We start from the raw sequence: 22,882 nt of genomic DNA on the forward strand, positions 1-22,882 counted from the left end.
ATTGACCCTTACTCAAAAACTTCCAACTTTCATAACTTTGCCAAAACTTGACCGATTTTCATGCGGAATATCATTTTGATCATTATTTGGCCTCTACTTTGATTCTGCATTAAAATATTGTTTATTTAAAAAATTCGATTTTTTTCCCTATCACTGTCTATTTTATCCGTACTTTCCGTTTACTTGCCCATTGACCCTTACTCAAAAACTTCCAACTTTCATAACTTTGCCAAAACTTGACCGATTTTCATGCGGAATATCAATTTGATCATTATTTGGCCTCTACTTTGATTCTGCATCAAAATATTGTTTATTTTAAAATTCATTTTTTTACCATATCACTGTCTATTTTATCCGTAATTTTCCTCGACTTGCCCATTGATACTCAAAACTTCCAACTTTCATAACTTTGCCAAAACTTGACCGATTTTCATGCGGAATATCATTTTGATCATTATTTGGCCTCTACTTTGATTCTGCATCAAAATATTGTTTATTTAAAATTCATTTTTTTTACCATATCACTGTCTATTTTATCCGTAATTTCCTCGACTTGCCCATTGATACTCAAAACTTCCAACTTTCATAACTTTGCCAAAACTTGACCGATTTTCATGCGGAATATCATTTTGATCATTATTTGGCCTCTACTTTGATTCTGCATTAAAATATTGTTTATTTAAAAAATTCGATTTTTTTCCCTATCACTGTCTATTTTATCCGTACTTTCCGTTTACTTGCCCATTGACCCTTACTCAAAAACTTCCAACTTTCATAACTTTGCCAAAACTTGACCGATTTTCATGCGGAATATCATTTTGATCATTATTTGGCCTCTACTTTGATTCTGCATTAAAATATTGTTAATTTAAAATATTTGTTTTTTTTCACTATCACTGTCTATTTTATCCGTACTTTCCGTTTACTTGCCCATTGACCCTTACTCAAAAACTTCCAACTTTCATAACTTTGCCAAAACTTGACCGATTTTCATGCGGAATATCAATTTGATCATTATTTGGCCTCTACTTTGATTCTGCATCAAAATATTGTTTATTTTAAAAATTCATTTTTTTTACCATATCACTGTCTATTTTATCCGTAATTTTCCTCGACTTGCCCATTGACCCTTACTCAAAAACTTCCAACTTTCATAACTTTGCCAAAACTTGACCGATTTTCATGCGGAATATCAATTTGATCATTATTTGGCCTCTACTTTGATTCTGCATCAAAATATTGTTTATTTAAAAAAATTCATTTTTTTTACCATATCACTGTCTATTTTATCCGTAATTTCCCTCGACTTGCCCATTGACCCTTACTCAAAAACTTCCAACTTTCATAACTTTGCCAAAACTTGACCGATTTTCATGCGGAATATCATTTTGATCATTATTTGGCCTCTACTTTGATTCTGCATTAAAATATTGTTAATTTAAAATATTTGTTTTTTTTCACTATCACTATTTTATCCGTACTTTCCGTTTACTTGCCCATTGACCCTTACTCAAAAACTTCCAACTTTCATAACTTTGCCAAAACTTGACCGATTTTCATGCGGAATATCATTTTGATCATTATTTGGCCTCTACTTTGATTCTGCATCAAAATATTGTTTATTTAAAATTCATTTTTTTACCATATCACTGTCTATTTTATCCGTAATTTCCTCGACTTGCCCATTGACCCTTACTCAAAAACTTCCAACTTTCATAACTTTGCCAAAACTTGACCGATTTTCATGCGGAATATCATTTTGATCATTATTTGGCCTCTACTTTGATTCTGCATTAAAATATTGTTTATTTAAAAAATTCGATTTTTTTCCCTATCACTGTTTATTTTATCCGTACTTTCCGTTTACTTGCCCATTGACCCTTACTCAAAAATTTCCAACTTTTATAACTTTGCCAAAACTTGACCGATTTTCATGCGGAATATCATTTTGATCATTATTTGGCCTCTACTTTGATTCTGCATCAAAATATTGTTTATTTAAAAAATTCATTTTTTTACCATATCACTGTCTATTTTATCCGTAATTTCCTCGACTTGCCCATTGACCCTTACTCAAAACTTCCAACTTTCATAACTTTGCCAAAACTTGACCGATTTTCATGCGGAATATCATTTTGATCATTATTTGGCCTCTACTTTGATTCTGCATTAAAATATTGTTTATTTAAAAATTGATTTTTTTCCCTATCACTGTTTATTTTATCCGTACTTTCCGTTTACTTGCCCATTGACCCTTACTCAAAAACTTCCAACTTTCATAACTTTGCCAAAACTTGACCGATTTTCATGCGGAATATCAATTTGATCATTATTTGGCCTCTACTTTGATTCTGCATCAAAATATTGTTTATTTAAAAAATTAAATTTTTTTACCATATCACTGTCTATTTTATCCGTAATTTCCCTCGACTTGCCCATTGACCCTTACTCAAAAACTTCCAACTTTCATAACTTTGCCAAAACTTGACCGATTTTCATGCGGAATATCATTTTGATCATTATTTGGCCTCTACTTTGCATCAAAATATTATTTATTTTAAAAATTTGATTTTTCCCCTATTTTTATGCGTAATTTCCCTTGACACTACTATTGATATTCCGGGTAGATAGTTCCCTCTGTCTGGTCAGCAACCCATTCCATTACCAACAGGATATTAATAAAAATTGTCGAATTTTTTAGAACTAGACACGTTGGTTTATTTCTGCGTCAAAGAATATGTCATGAGCCCTATTATAGCAGCCTTGCTCATCTTGTCCACATGTGGCCCAAACTCTGGAAGGAAAGAGTCGACCAAAGAAGATCCGTATCGGGCAATCGTAGCGGCTGCTGCGATGCCGCAATGAAAGTAGTTCTCCTCGTTATAGCCCAGATATGCGGCGGATGCAATGTTGCCAAGCAGCGACAAATCCTTCACCGTATCCGTGGCAGCATCATAGTCATCGCCCAGATTGCCCATCGTATCATAGACCAGCAGTATCAGGGACAGAGCGTGAACTAAGGCCACACTCGACTGGGAGGATTGCAGATAGAACTCAATGTTGGCCAATGGCAGAGGTACCACATCCACAATGCTTGTGGACACAAAGAAGGATCGAGCACACTCGTCCTCCGATGACTGAAAGGAACGCACCAGCATTAGCATTCCATGTACCAGACAAAATGCGGCTGCGATTAAGCCGTAAGGATGTTCCTCCGGAGTCAACGCGTACAGTCCATAGCAGCTGCTGCCGATCAACACCAGATCAAAGATCACATCGAGAATAAACATTCTCTCTTTCTAAAATACAATACAAATATTAAAAAAAAAATAAAGCCGAAATAAAATTTTGATTTGTTGACCGAAATAAAAAATTTTGTTCTGTGTTCTCTGACTTGAAGATAAATACTGAAATGTTAATCTCAAAAATCATACAATTTTTATATCCATAACAAAGCTGGTTTTGTGAAATATGTTAAGCTTGACAGTTGAATTTTTTTAATAGCTTCTAAACAAACTAAAAATGAAAGAAGAAAAGCATTTATTATTTTGTTCACATCTAGCATCTATAGATAAAGATTCTACACCAAATACATTTTAATTATCTTTACTAATTATCGTTAAGCTATTCTTTAATTTTACCATATTACATCATCTTATATTCTACTATACTATAGAAGGATATTTCATTTATTTTTTTAAATATCGCGAAATAAACTTGTTGAAAGCTTTTGCATTTCTTGAGATTAATCTGAGCAACTCTTTTACTTTGTATTGTAATTCTTTAACTCGCTGTATATTAAAATTTTGTTAAACTCTTTCAGCTATGATATGATCGCATTCCTGGACATTTTTACCCTGATTGACCCTCATAAAGTCAACGGTTGGACACGATTTAAATCGCCAACTGGCAACTGAGTGGAGCGCCAACATAGTTATAAAGCAAACTAACACAACTAAATGCAGGAAACGCTTTCCAGGAAACAACAACAGCAACAGCAACAACAACAACAACAACAACAGAAGGGGAGCTGCTGGCTGATTGTGTTGTGTCCAAGTTATTCGTTGTTTTTCTCTTTTTTTGGGCAGCCAACAGCAGCAAATGGCCAAGAGATTTATTTGCCAAAGCAGCAACAGCAACAATTGCAGGAGTAACAACAACGACAACAACAAAAATCAGCAGGCAACATGACTTGGTAGTTTTTCGTGTGCATGTTGCCAGTGTTGCGCTGTTGTTTTGGCAGTTGCAAGTAGTCCTCGAAGATGAGATACTTGCCGGCTGATTAGCTGACACAGCAACAGCAACAACAAGGCTGAGTGGGCAGCACTGTCAGGCGGCTGCCAAGTCAAATCGTGTACACAATTGGCGCGACATGCAACATTATTCCCTGCCTCAAAACTCAGAGCAGACCAGAGACCTAAAGATCCGAGAGTCGCGAGTCGAGAGTCGAAGTCAGAGCCAGGCCGAGACCCAGACATGGCACGTCCCTAACCTCATAGCCATTGGCAGAGCCCTATGCCCGATTCCCGATTCCAATGCAGCTGCAACGTGCCACCAATTGAAAGTGGCGCGGGTGTAGCGGTTGCAGCAACAACAACTGCAACAGCAACAACATCCCGATCAGCTCGATTGGACTCCGATTGGTAAAACGTTTGCAGCCGCAGTTTGACTTAATTTTCACCACAATCCTGTCTTGACTCTCGACTCCGTTCCTCTCTCCGTCCGTCCGTCCGTCTGTCCGTCTGTCTGTCTGCCTCTCTGTCTTTCAGTCTATTGTCTGCTGGCTTTCGCTTTGGTTTTGTCCGCAACATTTGGCTGCCGCTTCGTGATTTGCGATTTTATCGCATTCAAATGAAATAATTTGAGTTCAAAATGATGAAGTTAATTGTGTTTATTAGGCTGCCAGTCACAAGAGCTCCAACATCAGCTCCAGCCCCAGCTCCAGCTTCAGCTCCAACTATGGCCAACTATTGGAGACTCGGGTTTCAGCTGCCACCGCTGACTCACTCTGTGGCATGATGTGCCCCGGAGGCGCTTCCCTCAGAGTTGTTGCAATGTTGCCCAAATAGTCAGTCGCTTTATGCAAATTCGTGAATTTATGAGCTGTTCGCCATTAAGTCATTTTAAACGAATCTTTTTTTGGTCCGCCTGCCTGCAGCACCACCAAACAACACCACCAACAACCACAACAATGGACTGCATCATATGAAATTCAAGTCGCCATCCAGCAACAACCACAACAACAACAATAAGTGCTACTCAAAGTGGGAGCTGCAGTTGCATTTGGACTTGCAGTTGCAACTTGGTGTTGCAGCTTGCAGTTGGTGTCTCTTGCTCCTGCCCGTGATCCGAGTTGTGTCGTGTGCGATATTAATCGCTTTTGCTGAAAATGTGTTGTCAGTTTTGTGTCGTAACATGATTACGTGGTCCGAGGATACGTGGCAATGCCACAACAAGTACTCTCCATGCTTCAAATGACAACAACATGCTGAATCCAGTGAAATGGTCATGAGAAAGTCAGCCCTATGTAATTATACACTGATAGTCTAGTTTGCTTATAAAAATATTCTATTCAACTCATTAGGAATTAGAACTCTATATTTTAAGTCTCTACTTTTCTTAAATGAGTTAAATTACTTTTAAAAAATGTATTCAAGAAAATATTGGTATCTATAGTAATAATTCAATGCTTAGAATTTAATAAAAATAATTATTAATATATTATTAATATATTCTTCTTGGAAAATCTTCTTCTATGAAAATATATTTCAAACTAAATCGAAATATTTAAGTAAAGTATTTCACTAAAATTTACTCTTATTCAGGTCCTTTATTTGTTTATCGGCATTACTCGAATATTTAAAATATCCCAAGAATGCATAAAAATTCTAGAGAAATACAAAAAAAAAAAACAAGCGTGTTTAAATGCAATGAGCTGTAAACTGACGCAGCTGGAAGGAGACTGTGTGGCATGCCACTGTCGTGACTTTCCCACTGTGCAACAAGAGCTTAGTGGGCATTAATCGAACGAGGGTTGCTGTAAATTTGGGACTTTTTGATGATCATATCTGGCTGGGGCAAAACGCTTGTCAGGATTCGCTTAATGAGCAGAACAACGTCTCGTGGCGTCACGCGGGTCACGTGCACTGATTGCTGCAGCGCGTGTGTGTGTATGTGTGTGTGTGTGTGTTGCATGCCACGAGAACAAAGCGCAGCTGTCAAGTGGAATTAGACAGCGCTTTGTGAGGTGGTTCAACTGGGCTCAACTTTAGATTTATATATATGCTATGCTATGCTTCGAAATGATATGATATGATATGATAGTGGAGACCCAATCAAACCGTACCAAATTGTTTGGGCCAACGAAATGCGTTGCATCTGGTGTCCACATTAATCGATTCCCAGGGTTTATGTTGCGTGGCAAGTGTTGCGATGTGGCAACTTTGGCAACCCCCCAAGTGGCAAGCAACCCCCTTGCTAGGCAGGTTGCCAGGCAACCACTTTTGGAGACTCTGCCTCTCTTTCTGATGAGTTGTGCTCTCTCTCTCTCTCACTCTCTCTCTTTGCGCATGCCACCAAATGCTACAATGCTCACAGTTTTGAAGGCAGCCATTTTGAATAAATTGTGCAGGCTTTAACATATGCCACCCCGTTCCTCCCCCTGTCAATCTCTCCACCTTTGGGGACAGTGGGGGCATGCAACGCAGACGCTTTGTAGACTTTTATTTGGTTCGCAATGCTCTCTTATTGATTTTCGCATTCAGGAAAGTCACATTTCTTATGCCGCCCACATTTGTGGCAAGTTGCAGTCGCTTGCCACATAAATCTAAAGTCAGCTGACACATTTCCATGGGCTTTTGTTGCCGCTTTTTCCGCTGCCTGCAACTTTGATTTCTATGCAAATCGCAGTCAAATCATGGGAAAAACTCTGGCCCAAAACGACACAAATTGCATTTGTGGCAAGTCACAAGTTGCAAGTCGCTAGCGAGTCGCCAGTTATGGCAGCCGCTTTGCATATGTCAGGAGCGACGACGTCAGTGGCGCCACCGGCGGACCACGTGCAACATGCCGTCGAGGCTGGAGTTCAACTCAAAGGAGCGCCCAGAAAAATTCACTCACGATCGAGAGTTGCACGAATTACAACAATGTGGCAGCTCCTGAAATTATCATGACCCCAGCAAAGCGGCAAAGTGGCAATTGGGTCAGCGGCCAACAACATTTGTTTGGTGACACAACACGAAAAGTCCCCGTCCCCCCTACCCCCTTCCCTTGCCAGCTCCAGTTGCATGCAGCATATGCGACACGTGGCTTCAGGCAGCTGGCCAACAGTTTCGACCGTTTCTCTTACCTGTGTCCATGCTAATGAGACTCGATGCCAACTCCCAAGAGCTGTTTCTCTATTGACTCAATGCATTATGCGACGCGCCACGTGGCCAGCTTTTTATTTAGGCGTGTGCTACATCGTGTGGCAAGCAACTCCTAATTGACGCACGTCCTGGGCGTGTGTCGCCTCAACTTGCCGCAGCTCTCACATTTAATTGCCACATTTGTTTGATGAGCATTTCAATGGAACTTCGAATGGGGGTTGGCCTAAACAATTTGGCTAAATTAATTTAGGCCTTTTGAATATCGCACAAATTGGCAATAAAATTAAATAAGTTAACACAAACAAGAGAGAAGAATAACAAGAAAGAAATGATATATTCAGGTCGAAGATTTTATACCCTAGCAAAGACCTATATTTAATTTTCATTCTAACGTTTCTCAGGTTTCAGACATAGTGGTCCGATTTAAAGCAAACTTTGGTAAGGATGATTATGATAACTATAGATACAGAACTTGAGAGATTAGTTGAGATATCTCGAAAAGCAGCAAAGTTTTTTATAAAAGTGGTTCAATTCGTATCTATGACACCTATATGACATACTTAGTAGACCGATTTGAACTAAAATTTATTTGGATTTTTATGAAAATACAAAATACATATTTAGAGATAAGTTGAGCATCTAAGAAAAAACAAAGTTTTCATACAAAGTTTGATTTTCAAGCAATCCTTTCTAGGGCAGCTGTATGAAATTGTCGTCCGATTTTAACCAAGTTTGGTCAGGATGTATATTACAATAGTAAATTTACAGTCTGCTAGTTTGATTAACATATCTTCAAATCAACAAAAAAAATCTATACTAACTCTGAAATTTTGAACAATCTTTCTACATATTACAGCTATATGATATAGTGTCAAAATTTTAACCAAATCTGGTCAGCATATTTTGGAAAACAACAAATATACAATCTGAGAGTTTAGCTAAGAAATCTTAAGAAAGAACAAAGTTTATCATAGAATAACTTTGGAGAATCATTTGACGACAAATTACAAAAATATCATAAAAATAAAAATATAAATTTAAATATATGAAAGGAGAGAGAGAAGAAAGAAAGGGTGAGAAAGTAGAACTTGTCTCCAAGTGGCATGCTTCTCACAGACTAATGTCTAATGAACTTCGTAAGTTGCAAGCAGTTTTGATGGCATTTCAGGATTTGTGGCAAGCAGCATGAGTGCTGCAATCACGGGCAGTGGCATGCAACGCATACGAGAATAAGCGCTGATTAATTGAAGTCATCATAAGTTGTGGCAGGCAGCAAAAAGGAAGCCTGGCAGCTAAAATTTGCAGATTGCAACACAAATTCACTTAAGATTGCAACAAATGTTTGCAAGCAGCAGCAACAGATGCAACAGAGGCAGCCACTGTCTGGCGTTGCCGGGGGCCACTTGAATTCTAAGCCATGTGGCACAAACACTAAAAGAGACAGATGAAATGATTAAGTGAACATTTAACGGCTGCTAATGAATGTGGTGCAGTCGCAGTTGCTGTTGCAGTTGCAGTTGCACTTGCAGCCGCATAGAAGTTGCAGCAATGTCACACGCGATGCCATTGATGCCACGTATGCCACTGGGGGTCGCGACCGCGCTGACAAAACGGAGGCGTCGCCAAGCCGCAGCCAATCAAGAATGCATCATGTGAACGCCGACGCAGCAGCAGCAGCAGCGACTGCGACTGCGACTGCGACAGTTGCAACAACAGCAATTGAGTTGAGTTAAGTTGAGTCCCTGCCACAAGTTGCCTGGCAAGCGTTAAGTGGCATCGTCGTCATCCCACATGGTCTGAGTCTGTTTGTTGACTCGTCTGGAATGCAGATGTGGATGCAGCCAGTTGCAAGTTGCCAGTTGCCAGTTGGACAGCAGCCCACTTGCTGCTCATATTTTCATATCATCAACGGCAGCAGCAGCAACAACAACTTGCAACTGGCAACTGGCAACTTGCAACATCCATCCATCCACATGCACATCCCACTTCCTTGTGCTCTTTCCTGCTTTGCAGCTGCGAAATTTACCAGATTGTATAAATATTACTTCTTCACTTGAAGACTAATTAAATTTGAATTTTTTTATTAAACGAGCTGAGCTGCAACTCAGCTGCAACAGCCTCGTGTGGCACACACACAGACGTGCCACACCAGCTCCTGCTGTTACTCCCCAGTTGCAAGTTCCCCCACCCTCTCTCTCTCTCTCTCTCTCTCTCTCTCTCTTTGATGCCACACGTAGCTGGTGGTCTGTGCTGGCTAAATTTATGGCTTAATTTGGCGCTCTTGTTAATGCGTGTGTGGGCGTGTGGTCGTGTGGGCGTGGCCTGCCACTTCAACTAACAGTGGCGAGTGGGCGGCATCTGTCAAAAGTTCTGACATTTTAAGTGTCTTTTGCTCAACTCTTGACTAAGCAAATATTTTCACTCTTCGTCTCAAAAGGGCTGTCAAGTGCCAAGAAGTCTGCCTGCCTAATTGCCAAAAGTACTTGCTGATCAAGCTGTCTGTGAAGCAGTAGGAAAATTGTGGAAAAAAGTGGAAAACTGTGGAAATTGTGGAAATTATGTTGATGATTATGCTAAACAGAATTCAATTGCTGCTGACAGATGACTAAGCAAAGCTGATTCGATGTTAAAAGAAAAAGAATAGGTGTTGTAAAGTGACTAGAAATACTCTTTTAAGCAAATACTGTTAATAACAGAGCTCTATAGTAACTTGTTAACAGAGCTTAGAGTTAACATAATAAGACTAACAGCGTGCAATGCTGTTAAAAGAAAACTAACAGAGCTTAATTTTAGCAATAAGCAGTCTGCAATTATAATCACTGTTAAAAACTGAACGGAGTCTCAGCCATCATTTCTGGTTAGAAGTAAGTAGAAAAAAGTGTTCAAGATTCATATGAAATACTTTAGTGTTTTTTATAGATATTTCAGCTATTTAAAAGATAATAGCTGTAGCTTACTGTTTAAACTAAATAATGTTAGTAACAGCCTGCTATAATTTCTTTCTAACAGAGTTAAACTTAACCATGTTTACATTTTAACTTAACCAGACTTTCTCTGTTAAGAACTTTACATATCATAGTTTCCTAGGAGTTTTCTATGACTTCTACAGACAGCTATTAATTTTTGTATCCATAACAGACATATTAAGAAGACCTGGCAATCTAAGACTGTCAGAGTATAATCTCTCACATATAATCTTTAATTCTAACTAATCAGTATCCAATACAAGCAGTTCTTGAATGAACTCAGAGTTACTTCATTGATAAACACAACAGCAAAAGAAACCTTAGCTTATTTAATGAGTTAGTTTATAAATAGAAACCAAGTCTAGTCGAGCCAAAGAAAGTACGAGACTTGGCTAAGAGTCTAGCCTGCAGTTAGACACAACACAGGTGTGGTGAGTGTGTGTATGCTGTGTGAGTGTGTGGCGTGTGTGACTTTTCTAATTGTCATGCAAGAGGCAGCTCCGGATGTCAACGTCGCTGTGCGTGCCTTGTAGCCACAATCCCAATGTGGTATTTGGCCGAAACACTGATCGGTGGCTTGTTAGCTTGTTACCTGGAGTCTTGACTCAGAAAGGGGTCTCAGACTGAGACTGGGACTGAGACTGGGTCTGGCTGTGAGTTGGATTTGAATGCGCATTTGGTTTGTCGCACCATTTTGGTTCATGTTTTTTTTTTATGTACTCGTATTTTGTGGTCATAAGCTTGTTGTCCATTTGATTGGCGGCCCATAAACAAATCGTCGCGCAATTAACGACAAACAACAGCGACGACATGAGGCGACAACTACCCCACCCCCAGTCTCCTCACTCCCTCCCCCTGTCTCTATCAATTGTGAGTTATAATTAGCAGCAGGAAATTGGCCAGCCATTCTCGGGGTTAGACCCGCATAATTGAAATTTAATTTGCCCCTAGCAATAAGAGGTGGCAAGTGGGAGAATGGGAAGTAGGCGGAATGAATGTGGGTGTGTATATGTGTGGGTGTGTGGCTGGTGGGTGTGCCAAAGCGACAGTCTCGATGAACGCCATGTGATAAATTTGGCACGTTGTTGCCATGACATGACCCTTACCAACAGTTGTTGCCGTTGTTGCTGTTGTCGTGAAAGAAGGTGCAAAATTATGATTTACTCGATGCCAAAATGAAGATAACAAACAGCAGGCAACGTGGCAACAAGTCGTGTCGTGCTCAGCGCATTTACAATGCAGGTGACAAATCTTGGTTAGCCAATGAAAACAACAAACACCTGCAATCACAATTGCAACACCACAACACCAGCAGCTGCTGTCGCAGTCGCAGTCGCAATCACAGCAACCACAGCAACAACTGCCACAGCCCGCAGCTTCAAAATCCCATCGAACTGCTTTTTAAAGAGAGAGATTTATTTTTATCAAATATTCGTATTAAAATTATACTTCATTTTGTCAAGTTAAAAATCCAGTATTAGTTTTAAAACTTCCTTGAATTTCTTATTTTATTTAATAAATTTTCATAAAATATGTTACAGATAAACTTTAAGAAATATCTACAATTAAATTTAAATGAAAAGTAGTAAAATTAGTACAATTTGCAATTTTTCATTGCAAACTCTTTTATTTATTTTTTATTATTATTATTTTTTATTTTTTAATTAAGCAGCCAAAAAAAAAAATTTCTAAGGAAAAAGTTGACGTACAAGCAGAATATATATAAATATCAAATCATATTAGAATATATAAATGTGCTCAAAATACAAAGAATTCCAAAGGAAAATCTCAACATAGAATAGATGTAACATATTAACTTTTAGATAGACTTTCTTAAAAAAAATACTGAAAACATTTCGTATGGAATTTATGGTCAGTTAAGGTATGAATAAGTGTGTGAAAGGTGCTTGCGACAAAAGGAGTTATGAACTGGCAACGATTGGTGGCAAGACAACAGCTGGCATGTTGGTGTGGCAAGGCCCAAAAAGCGTGAGGTGGTCGCTGAAAAATGTCAAATATCGGTCGAATGGCCTTTTAAAGACACATCAAACACATATGGCCAGATCGAGTTGCCAGAATGCTGCTGCCAACTGGCAAACTGGTAAGCTGGCAACTGCCAATTGGCAACTGTTCACCCAAAGTGCTGACCATTTTGGTGGTTGTCGCATCGCATTGACGCACTTGTTGCTGTTGTTGTTGTCGATGTTGTTGTTGTTGATGTTGCCGACTGTCAACTGGGCGTGTTTTATATGCACTTGTCTTAAACGATGTGGTTGTTGTTGTATTTGTTGTTGTTGTTATTGTTGCTGTTGCAGTCTTAACATGGCTGGTAAGTTTGTTAAATGTCAGTTTTATGTCAAAATGCATTTGAACTGCTAGAAAATTGGCCAAGACACGTATCAGCATTGTGTTGGCATCGTTAAAGGCCCAAAGCGCTCAAAGAGCTATCAAAATATTTTCATAGTTCACTTTTTTAAATTTAAAGGCGCCCCCTACCTTCCTCTCCCACTCTCAGTTCTCAGTTCCCTGTACGCACATAAAATATGACACGTGGGTAATATCAAAAACCCATAAACAAAGCTAAATTATTGGGCAACACTTGGAAAAATATATAAAAAAAAAAAATGAAACGAATGGAAAATGTATTGAAAAAAGCAAAGAACAAAAACTCGAAATAGATCGCAACGCATTTAACCCGTTGGCATCATTAGCAGCTCATCTACCCCGCCTCCCCCACTCACTCTCCCTCAGTACCCCTTTCCCCTTCTGCTGAGTAGACAACAGCTGAGGCTGACATGTGGGAACTACTACCTCCCCTCCTTCTCTTGGGGTTGACAGAAATAGCGTGATAATCGTGGCACGCTCTCTTCAACGAGAGAGGGGGGGGGAAGTGTGGGGACGTTGTGATTTCCACTTCCGATTTAACTGGAAATTCGTAAAAATGTTCCCTTTTTTCAACTCCTACTCCTACTTCTCCTTCTCTTTGCCTGTGTGTGGTTTGCTGCTTTACCTCAGCTGCCTCCCCCTTTTGGGTTATTTTCCGAAAAATCCAATGGAGGGAACTTTGTGAAGCATGCGGCTGTCATGTGTGCCAAATGTGCAGCAGACGATCGAATGCCGTACCTTATGTTTGATTTCATAAATACAAATACTCGAGTATTCCCAGCGATCGCACAATTTCTTTTCTATACAAACACATATATGAATATGTATCTCGATATATCTGTATCTGTATCTCTTTCGACTGTGAATATTTCGTCTTGGTGCGCATTAACATGTAACAGATGCGCTCCACATTGTGCCTACAGCTTCTGAGGCAGCAGCACCACCAAAACGTTCCACAGTCGTGGCAATCTCGACGGCAAAGCATTGTTTATGAACTGCATCCGCAGTCAATAAAACTTATACTTTTTGATACACTGCCCCAACGCGTCGATCGCACACATAAAGAGCGTCCACTATATTATACTCATACTATACTATAACATATCGTACATAAACAGTTCACAGTTCCCAGGCCTTTGATCAATTTCTTTAGCACAGCGAAAGTACAATGTGGCAGTGGAAGACGGAAGGGGGAAAAAAAGGGTAGCTAATGTGGTTGATGGGGCTATTTTATTCTACTTTTCTTTCAAAAACATCGCTATATTTAATATATACTATGTTAAGGTGAGGTTAACAGAGTGTGACGTTAACAGAGTGACGCTTATGGTGTGACAGTTACGTGACGTCTTTAGCATGTTAATAACAGCTGTCTGAAGTTATCTTAGTATTATTATTTTATTAAGGACACAAATATAAAAGATGTTGAATCTATTATTCAAAAAGCTTTAGATACTACTCAGACTCTCTGATCCAGCTCTCATCTAATCTAGTCTTCTAAAACTTCTATATATGTCGATTCAAACGTTCTCTTAAGTTGATCTATATTGTAGATTCTCCAGATGAGAAACCTATTCTGTTCACTTTCACTCAATTTTTGTTCTTTTACTAGAATACTCAGGATACAATAATTAAAAAATTAAAAAATATATAAATCATTCTATTAAAAATTTTAAGATTAATTCTATTATTCTCTTTACACATTTAACTTAAACATGTGATCTTTCCGAATTAATCCGAAATCAAAACTCTAAAATTGTAAGCAGCTCAGAGTTAATACTTAGACTCCTCGTGATCCCCGATCTCAACGCTTTTCTTTTTGTACTCGCTTTTAATGCATGCAAATCCAAGCATGTCAAATCGCTTATTGCCCCAGCGCCAAAAAAGCAATCAAAGGCCGCGGACCCCGACCGGGCCAAGTAAATGAATGAATGAATGAATGAATGATGCGGAGCAGAACGAAACTAAAACTCAAGCCCAAAAGACCGAGGGCCAACAGGTAAAGTAAATAAGCCAAAAACCATTCCATATTCGATTGCCCGAAAACCTTTCGAACTTTTTAAAGCGGATTCAAGCTTCAAAAATTGCGTGAAGCGGCGCATTATGGTTATTGCTGGGATGTCGAATGGTTGGTCCACGGGGTCCACGGGTCGTCTGGGGCCAGGGGCCAACTTCAAGACGATCTCTTAGGTTTCGAGCTGCGCTTTGTTTGCTCATCGGAGACCTTTGAAGGCAGCGCCAAGAGCCAAGAGCCGAAACCAAGCCCAAGCCCAAAACCCAAACTCAACTGCTGACCTTGTTTAAACATCAAAAACCATATTATTGCCATGCCGACGCCTTGTGTCTTTAAGTTTTTCAGTTTTTCTCTTCTTTATTTTTTTGTCTTGGTTGAAAAATTGCAAAAGTTAAAAACCATTTCATTGCATTTACAGGGTTTCACTTGCCTCTTTCTGTTTCGGTTTTGCCAACAATTCGATTTGTTGGCTTTGGGTTTCGTTTACAGCCGACGTCGCGTTGCATTGTGTAATTTATATGCCGCACTATGCTGCGCCGTGTTGCAGGCCCAAATGAAGGCGTTGCATGCTGCCCGGACAACTACGTGACCTCCAATTTTAGCTCAGTTTCAGTTGCACATGTTGCGGCTGTTTGCGGCACTTGGTGTGGTCGGCTTTGATGCCTGCCGCCGCCTTCAACTTCCATCCAAGACGCACAAACCACACGCACTACTCTCGCACACACACACACATATACACTCATTCACACTCGTACTCATATGTTGAATGTAACACCCAAAAACTTATTCATATGCTAATTTCGCTTAACGTTAAGAAAAATATATGACCAGTCGCACTTGTCGATTTGTCTGTCCGTCTGTCTGTCCGTCCGTCTGTCTGTCTGTCGGACTGTCCCGCTGAGTTGCGGCTTTTGCGGCAACTTGGAATGGAGCCTACGACAAATATCCAATTAAAATTGTTCAACGTTGCGACAATATTGACTTGGCTCAACTGATTGGACTCATATGGCAAATGGGCTATGGGAAAAGTTAAATCGATTTCTGGCAAGGAAAAATGTGTCAAAAAAATGTATCAATTTTGACATACGAATGGCTTTTGAGATAATTACTAGTTCCTAAAAGTATTTTTTAAAGTTCAGATTTATAAAAGAGATCTATAAAAATTATCATTTATAAAATTAAATGCAAAGTTGCTCATTAATTTAATCTTTCATACAAGTTGTAATTACAAAAATATTTCTTATCTGATAAATGATTTTTTAAAACAGTTTTAGAACAATAATTTTTTAGAATACTCACTTTAAAATAAGTAAAATAAGTCTCATTTGAATTTTTGGTTGCAAATTAAATATGTCTTCTATTTTTTTTATCAGAATTCTTGAACGTTAAATATTTCTTTAAATTTATCTAAATAATTGCCAGAAATATTATAAACATTTAGCTTATAAATTAAAGTCAATTTAATTCAATAAAGTAGTTCTATTTTAATTTTAACTTATGCTTTTTAAATTTACCGCTTGTATAAATATTACAATTTTGTGGTTTAGTACAAAATTGGGAATTTTAAAATGCCAAATTAACGACTCTGAAAACCAATTGATAATTTCTTTGATTTATGTTGAAACATGTGTATAAGCTTTCCATGTGGAATATCGAATAAAGTGTGGAATGTTACAGCAATCAACGGAAGCTAGACAATAGCCGATCCCCCACCTCCAGCATTATCATTAGCATTAGCATTGTGGTGGTCTGTCCAGAAATGGACACACAATCATCGAACTATGCGCTGTTCATGTTGAAGCTATCAACGCGCTTGTTGCGTGGACTTGGAATCAACCGCAAGTTGCGTGGCCCCCAATCTGCCACAGACAGAGGCAGCAACTGCGTGATTATCGTAGTCATTGTTACAGCCGCTTTAATGGGATCTCATGTTGATTGATTGTGCACACCTGTGAGCCGAGCTCAAAATTTAACTTCAACTGGGCTGATGTCGATTTGAGTTTTTTGTATTCTGTATTTTTTATTTTGGGATTGTTTTTTGGGGTTTTCTTTTTTGTTTTGTTGCTTCTTTTGTTTTATTGTCTTTGATCCGCAGCTGCTGATGGATCACACTGGCACCTCAGCCTCAGTTTCAGCTTTAGCTCTTGGCTTTGAGGCTTTGAACTCAAGGCCCCGTCTCCGAAGAGGGCCTCGCCTCGGGTGAAAGCTGAGCTTTCATTTTGGCCACATTGCTTGCGGCCTTTGTGTTATGCAATGTGAGACAATTATTTTGGCATTTGCCAGTCAAATGAAATGGTTAACAAAAAACTAAAACAATGACAACAACAAATAACATTTGGGGCTTTAGATTCTCAACAATTGTTGCGCTTCGCTGCCTTTCTGATGGACAGCTTTTGTAGTAGTTGTTGTTGTTGTTGTTGCTGCTGCCGGACATGTTGGCGCTGCTTGGGTGGCTTCAGTCACAGCTGCCCCCGCATGTGGCGACTCGCTCTATGGCTATTGTTGCTGTTGTTGTTGCTGTTGTTGCTGTTGTTCCGCTGCCCCGCTTGCAATTTGTATGAATTTCAAATTGTATTGCTTCTTTCTTTCTTCGCTTGTTGCTGCTCTTTTTTTATTATTTGTTGCTGTTCATCAGCATTGAAAAAAACAACACACAGAAGCAGCCAAGCCAAGCAGAGAGCAGTGGCTGTGGCAGTGGCAACTTTAAGAGGCAGCAACAGCGCTTGAATGAATAATTTCCGCAGTTGAGCGTCGTCAACTTTGTGTTCTTCTCCTCCGTCTATGTCTCCGTCAGTGCCTACAAAGATTCTGCTTTGCAATTGTTGTTGCTGTTGTTGTTGTTGCTGCGACTGCGGCTGTTTATCGTTGGGTTCTCTCTGCGCCAAATGAAAATGAACACGTGCGTCCGGTTGCTGCCTCAGCTGCTGCTTGTCGTATATACTTACAGTCCCACATATATGTGCACAATTTGTACAGATGTATATGTGTAGCATATGCCCCATGCATGTGTCCATCAAAGCACAACAACAGCAGCAACAACAACAAGGCTGCTCGCCCCACAGCCGCCAAATTCAACACAAATTTCACTTTATTGATGAGCACTGCACTTGAATTGTCGCTGTGTGGGTGAGCTGAATGATCACATTCTCACAAACACACATTCACACTCTCGCACACACACTCACAGACACACACACGATAAACTATTTGCAACGCTTGGTCGCACAACGAGGCGTATGAGCGATTTGCTATAAACAACAGCTGCCTGCCCAATTGCCTCCCTTCCCCTTCTCCCCCCTCCGCCTGGGCATGCCCACACACACTGCGACGCCTCTTGTTTGCCTTGTGCGTTGCCGTCTCTGACAGTGAAACGCTTGCCTCAGGGTTGGAGCCTGCCCCAAAGTGAACCACTTGCCAGCTCTGATCACAACAATGGTTGGCGGGAGCATTAATCTCCGACTGAAGCGGAGCTAGTAGCTCAATCTGAACTGATCTCCAGTGCACATTCAAGATATTAACTGCAAGATAAAGTTAACAGGTACTTTTTACGTAGAATATCTTAATGAACCGAACTAGTTCAGAGAAGATCTGTAAGCTTAAGCTAAAAAAAAAAAGTAGCTCAACTTAAAATGATTTCAGATGCTTTATAGTTTCCACAAAATCTAGAAAATAAACTACATTTTTTCCAAAAAAAAAAAATAACAAGCTTATAAAAAACATAAAGTGGGGAAATTTTAACAGAAAATTAATCAACAGCTCAACTTCAACAATTTTCATATATATATATATTAGAATATAAAAAATTATAGAATAATTTAACTAGAACTCTATAAATCTACTAGATTTATTTTAAGTGCCTTATAAAGTGAACCACCTTAGGAGAGAACATAAAATTTAAACGGAAAAAGAACCAGTAGCCAAATCTTAAACAATAACATTTTTATCTCACAAAAATATATTAAAAGTTAAATCCATCTCAAAAAAAGTTGGTAAAACTAATTGGAAATTCTTAAGCCGGCTATAGCTCCGAACCGAACCAGTGGTTCATAAAGGGGAGCAAGGGATTACGGAACCAAACCCCATCTAAAACTTACTTTGAATGCTTTTTCTTGCTCTCGTTGTTTGTTGTGGCAGCAGTCAACCAAGTGTGCAATTTCAACTTGATAAACTCCAGCAACAACAACAACAACGCGATTCATTCATTGTTTCGCACAACAACAACAACAACAACTGCAACAACAACAAGTACAACAACCCAACGCACTTGGCCGGCTGCTCGCAGAGTTTCAACAGCTGTAGGAAGTTGCTTTATATCGCATATTGCATGATTTTGATGTGTATGTGTCTGTCTGTGTGTGTGCTACATCTGTGTATATATAAATGAATGTATATATATAGTATATCAGACCCCCATTTAGCCCCCATTGCACAAGCGAAGCTTGACTTAAGCGAAATGACCCCTTGGGAGTCAACCTTCACATGCGTTGGGTAAAAGATTTCGCCCTGACTCAGCTGCAAGACATCGAGTGCAATGAATCATGAATTTCCCGGGAATAGCCGACTAAAGATTGCACTTTTATTAAATAATTGATAAGAACTCGAAAAGAAATATGTTACAAATCGTTATGCGAAGAATGCTTATGTAAAAGAGAGAGGCTTTACTCAAATTGTTTTTCAAATTTTAATGGAATTGGACATAATATTAGTCTTTATCATTACTAAGCCTAACTACAGATAATATGTAATTAATTAAGAGAACCTAACTTCAATTTTGATCATTTTATGTAAAGTAATAGCAAAATATTAAAATTAAGTAAAAAAAAACTGTGACAATTTCAAAATATCTTAAATATTAGACTGGTTTTTTTTTTAAATATATCTTTAAACCCAATCTTTTGCTATTTTCGTAAGATATTCTAATGATTTCTTAAGAGATTCAATAATATTGAGCTGCAATTTTGACTTCTAATTTATTCTAATTTCTTAGCATTTTTTCTAAACCGATCTATTTGCAACTCAAGTTGACCTTAATCATATAAAATCAACTAACCCAACAGTAATAATTCCATAGTTAAGCAATTCTAATGATCATTGACTTTTCAATCTCTCTTTCTGTCTTTACTATATTAAGCAATTCCCCAGCAATCTTAACCAATTTAGTGTATCGACAAAATATCGAAATAAACTTGCAACAGATGTGTCTCAGCTGTTTGCAATTACATTCAGCATCAGTTGAGTGGCAAAAGAACCAAAAATTTGTGGCCCAAGATACAAATACAAATTAAAGGCAATGCACAATTGCGTAACAACAAATGTTGGGTTGGGAGGGGAGGGGAGAGGAAGGGGGAAAATAAGCTGCTGCATGTGGCATCAAACGTGTGTGTTCAGGTGCAGATGCAACTGATCAACAGCAGCCGGAACTAAGCGACTTCCGTTCAATGCTGATGTACCCCTTCCTCTGCCTCTGCCTCTGCCCCTTGCCACAGCCCTTCACCTTGGCAGGTTCAACAGCAGCTGAAGAAGCGCCAACTTCATTGACAAACAACACGTGTGTGGCAGTGTGTGTGTGTGTGTGGGGCAGGCAATGGCAATCAATGTAATGTTTATGCTGACGCTCGCCTTGCCGCTTCCCGGGGCAGCTCATCAGGCAGCCTTCTCCTGCCTATTCCCTCCCCTTGCACCCTGCCTCACCTTAGACACAGTCAGTCAGCCGCAAATTGCTTTCAATTATGTTGCATGCTGCTCCCGTTTTTATGGCCCGTTTGCTGACGTGTCTCCGTTGCCTTGTTGCCAGTTGTTGCCAGTTGTTGTTGCTGCTGCTGTTGTTGTGGCATGTTCGTGTTGATGATCTGTGCGACTGATCAACGTATTTATCTGGCAAGTTGCAACTGCAATTGCGACTGCGTTCTCGACATCTCAACGTGCTGGTGGCACCACCGCATCCCCTTCTCTCCACTCCCCCCTACCCCCTTTACTGTTGCCTCTTGCGTTTTTATGGCTTTGATTTTAATCATCGGTTTCAGCATTAAAATGTTCCATTATGCCCGCCGCCGCCCAAGAACCGCAGCAAATTGCTTGCGGAAGTGTGCCACGCCCACTAAAGTGCCCCCCTTTGCCAAGACTGAGACTGAGACAGAGACAGAGACAAAGATGCAGAGATGCAGAGATCGCAGACCGGAGATTGAGAATTTTGGATTGAGTTACTCTCTCAACGCATCATCGTCATCTGCGTGCAAATTTGTGCCTTTAAAAACAAACTAAAGTGAAAATTATGTCAAACCTGTTGACTGAGCGAGAGAGAGATAGACAGACAGATAAAGAGAAAGAAAGAAAGAGAGAGAGAGTGAGATATTGTTGGCAATCTTCTGGCTTGATATCCATCTGCTATCTGAACATCACGGAATTGAGTAATTTGTTGCAAACACAATTAGATGCAACAGATTGTTGACTAAGTGACTGAAACGCTTACAGTTGAGTTTGAGTTTCAGTTTCAGTTTCAGTTTGAGTTTGTCGTTTGTGCCACATGAAGACATTGCCGTGGGGCGAGGTTGAGCTCAGTTTAAACTTCAACTTGAGGCTGAGATTGCGACTCAGTTGGAGACTTGGCAACAGATGGACATACGAACAACGAGCTGCTGACAGCTTGAGCAGTTCAAATGAGTTCAGTGGGCGATCTTGCCACAAGTAGCTGCCACAGCAAGTTGCCCCTCGTCACATTTCATAATTTTCAGGCAATTATGCGAAAATTGCCAAAGCTCTCAAAACAAACAGACCTTGGACCAAGTTAATGACATTGAATGGGGTCAGACTCCCAAAGCCAAACAAAGTCAACTAAAGTCGAGTAGAGTCAAGCATGCAAGCACATATCTGTGTACAGTTAGTCAGAAAAGTGTTTTGACCAAATACAAAATTTATGTTTAATATTTATGGACTTTTATTTTATTACTTTTGTCTATGGTTCTTAGAACAAACTAAAAATATTACAACTAATTTTCATAGAGTTAAACTATTTTTAAAAATAAAAAAAATAAATATGTCAATTTTTATTTTGTCAAAACACTTACTTGACTAACTGTTTAGACTTGTTTAACTCGTACATAAGGTAGATAAGTACTTTTAACTGGCCACGAAAGATTGCTGACAGCAATCTTCACTTGAGAATTGGATGCGGACGCGCCCTCCTCTATCTCTCTCTTCCTCTCTCTTTCTTTCTCTCTGCTGTGGTTGTGTGTCATTCTTCTCCGTTGGCAGTCAGCAATTATGTGGTTGTTGTTGTGCAGACCCTACAGCTGGGACTGACTGTAAGCCTAGGGTCCTACACTGGTGTGAATCAAGCAAAGCGAATTGATATCTTCATGTCTGGCTGATTTGACTCTTTATTCAGCTCATAATTATAATTATATTTAACTTGGGGTTCTTCTCTTAACTTTTCATTGTACTTAATAGCGTTAAATACAAAATTCATAACCTGTTTGTTTCATTACATTGTATTTCCAGGCTAAAACCCTTTCAAGTCATTTTTACCCTCAGTTTCTGTAGTACTTTCTTCATTTCCTTGTAATGTTCTCTTTATTTACATCATTAAATTTTTTCCACAATTAAAATCATTTCAAGGATTTTTTAATATCTTGCATTTCTTTTCCCAATAAATATAATATTAAAAAAAAAACTTTAAGGTCTCGTAATCATAATTTTCTTTTAAAAAAAACCTATTTTGAGTAGGCTTGTCTTTACTTAAATATTAACACAAAGCAGAACAAAGTTAACCGACGACTGCCAGAAATTTCTGATCAGCTTATAAGCTAAATATGATAGAACAGCTTCGTCTTCTTATTACTCATTCTCCTTCCCCTCTCTCTTAATATATGGCAGTGTTAACTGACTATTCCCAACACGTGCACATGAAAATCCACGCTTTATAATTGGTTTGTCAGGCGTTCCGTAACCGGCTCACAGCTGTGCGATTGCGACTTGGCCAAAAGCCTAAAAACCAACTTACAAAGCTGCTAAGTGAATTAAAATAATGATGCTGCCAGTGGATGATGATGACGATAATGATGATGATGGTGATAGTGATGATGGTAAGACAGCCTCAGACCGAGACCCTGACTTTAGCTGTCTGGTCTGTTGGTCGTCTGTCTGTCTGTCCGTCC

General features: G+C 39.3%; 1 protein-coding gene across 1 annotated transcript; it reads right to left on the reverse strand.

The window, feature by feature from the left end:
* Positions 1-2,697: 2,697 nt before the first annotated feature.
* LOC117787235 lies at positions 2,698-3,330 on the reverse strand. Its single transcript, XM_034625705.1, has one exon. The coding sequence runs from the start codon at positions 3,288-3,290 to the stop codon at positions 2,718-2,720; it is 573 nt and encodes a 190-aa protein (XP_034481596.1). The 5' UTR covers positions 3,291-3,330; the 3' UTR covers positions 2,698-2,717.
* Positions 3,331-22,882: the final 19,552 nt, after the last annotated feature.

This window comes from Drosophila innubila (assembly GCF_004354385.1).
Source record: "Drosophila innubila isolate TH190305 chromosome 3L unlocalized genomic scaffold, UK_Dinn_1.0 0_D_3L, whole genome shotgun sequence".
NCBI classification, from domain to species: Eukaryota; Metazoa; Arthropoda; class Insecta; order Diptera; family Drosophilidae; genus Drosophila; species Drosophila innubila.